We start from the raw sequence: 6,000 nt of genomic DNA, 5'->3' as shown, positions 1-6,000 counted from the left end.
GCGGTACGAATCAGAATGTCGGTAATTTCCTGTCTCTTAACCGCACACCAAACGTTGTCTTTTCGAAGCTGTCGAGTCAATTTAAGACTGGTATGTTGTCCAGTGCAAGTTTCCTGTTTGTTGCTGGACGTTGCCGCTGTTGTACGCATGCCTGTACGTACAATGCGCGGCTGCCATCTTGGATTGGGAGCGTTTTCCAACCATTCAATAAAGACTATTTGGGGAACCAGGTTTTGTCTAACAACTCATGAACGAGCTTTTTTTCTTTTTCATTACGCACTCTGATTCTATTATGCCCACAATAACGCTTTAAATGAAAAAAATAATTGTACACACTGGGTCGTCAGTGACATCCCTGCTGATGACAGGCCTCAATAGTGACGCATCGTGGTTAGTCTTTCACGCTATCAGTGCAAGACGTCAGTGACGATAACCCTGGTCCTTACCTCTAGCTCTGCCCGCCCCAGCGAAATGTTACCCTAATGCAGATCAACTCTCGCGAGAGTCTCGCGGCGGAAGATGGCGGCGCCCGGTGCAGTGCAAGCGAGGAGTATGGAGTCGGTTGGTAGTGATATCGAGGAGGTGGCTGAGATACCCGAGGACAAAGGGCTCTTTCCTGGGTATAAGGATGCCGATTCCTTTGTCAAGGTCTGCATCGTGGCATACATTGTTGAATAGTTGAGACGGGAAAGGTGTAAGGTGATAGTGGCAGATGTTTGATGTAGAAATCACTATGTAGAAAGTTCCTCTGCTAACTTGATGTTTGTATTCTATAGGAAGGCTTTGAAGTTCATCCTGAAACTTTTTCTTGCATTGGGGTGCTTGGAGATGAATAGAGATCTGATGGGCAGTTGATTTAGGAGCTGGTCCATTAACCTGAGTTTAAAAAATGTAGCTTGTGCGTTTATAGTTTAGCATCCTGTTATCAGTCGCTAAAGGCATTGGCGGAGTCGACATCTGATGTATTTTTAAACTTTAGAATTATTGACTTGTTGGCATAGTTGGATGAGGAAGTGAGGGCAGTGAGAGGCTAAGGCACATTTTGAGGTGGAGTGAGGGAAATGGAGAAAACTTGAGGCACACTGGCCGTAGAGGGGAACTGTGCAGAGCAAAAGGGAGGAAATCATAGTGTGTGAGATCTCTCAACAAGGACGGATGTAATTCTGTGCCGAACAGTTCCATACAATTCTTTCTTAAGTGTTTCTTCAGCTAGAGCTTCAGTTCTATTTTAATAATTTAATTTGGTGTTATCTCCAATTTTAATCTGTACTACAGGACTTTGCACGTTTGAGCTGTCAAAAAACTACTTGCTGAAACTCGACATTAGCAGCAAGCTGCCCTCTGCCATTTGTATTTATTGTACTGTTCTTACTGGTGCCTTTTAATAACCTTGCACACAGTTCAAGTATTGCACTCAGATCATTTTATTTCCCTCTCTGAAGCAATCCCTGTTCCGTCGCAGCATGTGCCGTTTGTGCGAGGGACCTGTCTTCGGCTCCCCAACATCGAAGGACTGTCCTGACCGCTATCTCTACCACGCGATTAGCGGTGTAGTCTCTTGCATTTTCTTCCCCCCACTTGACAGCTGTTTTCTTTTTTTGAGCCATAAGCATCCAGCAGCCCTCCCCGACAATTAACTGGCTTTTCTCTCTGACTATAAACTAATCAGGCAGGACGGAGGAAAAAAAGCAGGAGGGGGTATTGCATTGCCTTTCGCAAATGGATAAAAGTTATGTAATTGGCGTCGCTCATCACTGAATGGGCAGAAATCAGGGTTTTTAGATTGGCTACACCGGGGAAAGGAACATGGAGAGGGGCACGTTTTTAGGGCTCGCCTGGCGTTGCAGTGTGCATGCGCTGTTCGCTCTGCGAGGGCCTTTTGGAATCGATACAGTTTCGGGAAGGGGACTTAAGTCACGCCCTTGTTTTTAATTGGCTTGCGTCATCGTTTATGTTAAACGCTGGTGCAATTGAAAATCGGGCTTTTGGGTTACCGCCTTGTCCACTTTTAGGATGGCCCATGTGAACAGGCCGCCATCTTTATTAGGTGTGGCGTAGGAGGGTGTGCTGCTAGCGGAAACGCTGGCTCCTCATTGGGAATTCTACCAGCTCCTGCCTCCCGCTTTCCCTCATTCAAAAGCAAACTCCCCAGAGTTACGCTGTTCATTGTTCAGACGGGAGTTCATCGGGTCAGAGTGGCCTTCTCGGTTGGAGCGGGCAGCCATCTTCATCAGGACAAAGCTTGTACTGCCCCACTTTCACAAGCACAGGAGCTTGGCAGAGCGCTTCCCAGCCTTGGTCACAGGAGGGCTTTTTGAAAATGTGTTAATCTGCCTTTAATAATATGTCCTTGCCCCAACGTGGCAAGTTAGTTCTTTCCACTAGAATGAGCAGAGGAGCAGCGGGAGGCCATCGGAGGGCTTGTGAAAAAAGAGCCGGGGTGAAGTATCCACGGACGCAAGCGCTTGACAATAAATAAAGGAGGTGGGCACAGCTAAAGGACCGTCAACTGGCAGAATTTGGGGGTTCTTCGTGTGATCTCCGACCCTCACCGCACAGGTAGAGACACACACCAGACACACGCAGACAAGCGAGCACGCGCACATGCAGACACATACACACAAACAGACACACACAGGCAGTTGTTCAGACGGGAGTTCATCGGGTCAGAGTGGCCTTCTCAGTGGGAGACACACACAGGCAGTTGTTCAGACGGGAGTTCATCGGGTCAGAGTGGCCTTCTCGGTGGGAGGGGGCAGCCATCTTCATCAGGACAAAGCGTGTACTGCTCCCAGTTCATAAGCGTGGCAGAGCGCTCCCCAGCCTCGGTCACAGGAGGGCTTTTTGAAAATGTGTTAATCTGCCTTTAATAATATGTCCTGGCCCCAACGTGGCAAGTTAGTTCTTTCCACTAGAATGAGCAGAGGAGCAGCGGGAGGCCATCGGAGGGCTTGTGAGAAAAGAGCCGGGGTGAAGTGTCCACGGACGCAAGCGCTTGACAATAAATAAAGGAGGTGGGCACAGCTAAAGGACCGTCAACTGGCAGAATTTGGGGGTTCTTCGTGTGATCTCCGACCCTCACCGCACAGGTAGAGACACACACCAGACACACGCAGACAAGCGAGCACGCGCACATGCAGACACATACACACAAACAGACACACACAGGCAGTTGTTCAGACGGGAGTTCATCGGGTCAGAGTGGCCTTCTCAGTGGGAGACACACACAGGCAGTTGTTCAGACGGGAGTTCATCGGGTCAGAGTGGCCTTCTCGGTGGGAGGGGGCAGCCATCTTCATCAGGACAAAGCGTGTACTGCTCCCAGTTCATAAGCGTGGCAGAGCGCTCCCCAGCCTCGGTCACAGGAGGGCTTTTTGAAAATGTGTTAATCTGCCTTTAATAATATGTCCTGGCCCCCACGTGGCAAGTTAGTTCTTTCCAGCCGCGGGAGGCCATTGGAGGGCTTGTGAGAAAAGAGCCGGAGTGAAGCGTCCACGGAGGTAAGCGCTTGACAAGAAATAAAGGAGGTGGGCACAGCTAGAGGACAGGCTTTGGCGGAATTTGGGGGTTCTTTATGTGATCTCTCCAACCCTCACCACACAGGCAGAGCCACGCACACACCATGCAGACAAGTGAGCACACACGCACATGCAGCCATACACACACATACACACAAACAGACACACACAGGCAGATACACTGACCTGCAAACACAGACTCGCAAACACACACACAAATGTAGACACACACACATGAAAAGACACGCACACTGCAGCCATACACAGATGCATGCGGACATCCATACAGAAACACGCACATGACACATGGACACAAACACACACACACACACAATTAGTTTGCAGGCACATAATCACATAAAACACACTGCCTCACACACACATGGACATTGTTTAAAGGGTAGCTGAGTGTGGCCTCTGCTACCCTAGCATTCCCTGTGGTACCCTTGGCACTGAGCTCTCTACCCCTGCTCACAGGGATCCTGAAGGCAGTGGCAGTAGGCGACACCAGCAAACATTTGCAATGCAATAGGTTTCACATTTACACGAGTTTAAGCTATTGGCATTGCAAATGACAATACCTTTTATTTATGTTTTAAAAACTAAAACAAAAATAAAAGGCATTGCTATTTGCAATGTCAATAGCTCAAACTTGCGTAAATGCGAGACCTATTGCATTGAAAATGCAATAGGTCTCGCCTTTGATTAAGTTAAAGCCATTTGCTTTGCTAATGGTATTGTATTCTAGCTTTGCATTATTAGTGCTATGTGCATATATGTGCTCTCCCCCCACCCCTTTCGTCTTCCTCATGCTATAGTTATCCTCACTATACGAAATTAACACACATACTATTCTTCTTTTCATTCACCTCCCAAACCTGAAACACTGCTCTTTTACTACTAACGCTATGCTTTAAACTACTACACAGCTAAAAAACCAATTCTAACTACATACAACTACAACATATCACAAATATACACTAAATAATGCAAAACTAGAATACAATACCATTAGCAGAGCAAATGGCTTTAACTTAATCAAAGGCGAGACCTATTGCATTTTCAATGCTTGTTTTATAGGCCCCCGGGGATAAAAAGTGACTTTAGCAATAAACTGATTACATTCTTAACCCCGCGCCCCCACATCTTTGCTGCGGGTAACTTCTTACTGGTGGGGGATTTTAACCACCGTGCAAAACTAACCACAGATCCTGACACCACCCGCCTACTTATGGGTTTAGAATCCTTAGACCTGTACCTAAAGGTAATTGGACCCACCTATAGCAGGACACACTTTTCACTCAGATACCAAATTTTTGGGATGACCCTCACTCTCCCATGGTCTGGTCAGATCACTATGCTATTAAATTCCACTTCCAAGCAGGATGGCCTCCTGACTTCACGAACACAGATCCTAATGTTAATTCGGCCATGTAGGAAAGCCATTACATCTCATATTGTCTTCCTCCCTCCTAATGGACCACATCAATTTGTATACAAGCTTTAGAGAGTGCCTTCATTGAACTTTAGATAAGGAAATGAGAACGTAAATGGACGTCTAAAAAAAAACCTGAAGATAGACTAACTTATAAATATGACTGCCTGTTTTCCATTTTAACTGATTTTTACAGATAAATACAGACAGAAAACATTTATTTTCTTGTCTGTATTTATTTTAAAAATGTGGATAAAAACAGAAATTGTGTTGCTTTTTGAGTAATTCTAAACTATGGCTGCCAGGCCAATAGCTGTGTGGGTTGATAGGTAAAGTGGCTAAAAAAGAAAGGTCTTTTAGTAAAGAGGCTTTAACAGCAGTAGATATGCACACAGTTGATACTGAAATTTGCATATTTTCTTATAAGTACATTGATTCGTCGTCTGCGGGTGTTTACAGCAAATAAAACCTAGTTAGTATTCACGCATGAGTGCATATTTGCCTGTTAAAAAATGTGGAAATATACTAATTTCAGCCTCATTTTTCTATAAAACCCCAAATAAATATGGATAAATACAGATACAATTAGCAAAAAATAAATATGAATAAATACAGACGGAAGTGTCAAAAAAATAAATACCTTAAAACCGGGAGCCCTGATTATAAAATGGCCCTCAGACACTATTTTAACATCATCAAAGTTGCCAAGCAGCAAGCTCATATTGTAGACCAAATTGATAATGCAGGCAATTTGCAAAAAGAACTGTATAAGAGTTTTGAAGAATTTACCAATCCCACTCCTGTAAGGAATTCATTTCTGCCTCACAGGCCTTGGTAGAAGATCTTGCCAACTTTTTCGACAAAATAACAAAAATTTACAATACGTTTGCAAATGAGAGCATACATGAAGTGAAAATGGTGCACATTGTGGAGGGAATTGTCTGCCTAGTTCTCCTGGAGGAGTTTACCAGGGTGATGCAAGACTAAGTCAGCGCCCTGATAAATACAGTTAAGTCAGGATCTCCAGAAAACTTTGCACCACTGTAT

At 45.2% G+C, this 6,000-nt stretch overlaps 1 protein-coding gene across 1 annotated transcript in view; it reads left to right on the top strand.

Annotated features, from left to right (window-relative positions):
* The first annotated feature begins 378 nt into the window (after positions 1-378).
* Positions 379-6,000, top strand: part of EXOSC10 (exosome component 10) — a 207,905-nt gene continuing 202,283 nt past the window's right edge. The window contains exon 1 of the mRNA XM_085609870.1: positions 379-648. Within this exon, the coding sequence (XP_085465996.1) occupies positions 520-648 (129 nt within the window). The 5' untranslated portion in view covers positions 379-519. The remainder of the gene's footprint in view (positions 649-6,000) is intronic.

The sequence above is a fragment of the Triturus cristatus genome, chromosome 1_2 (genome assembly GCF_964204655.1).
Source record: "Triturus cristatus chromosome 1_2, aTriCri1.1, whole genome shotgun sequence".
Lineage (NCBI taxonomy): Eukaryota > Metazoa > Chordata > Amphibia > Caudata > Salamandridae > Triturus > Triturus cristatus.
Note: the sequence above shows the minus strand (reverse complement) of the source record. Positions and strands in the feature narration are given on the sequence as shown.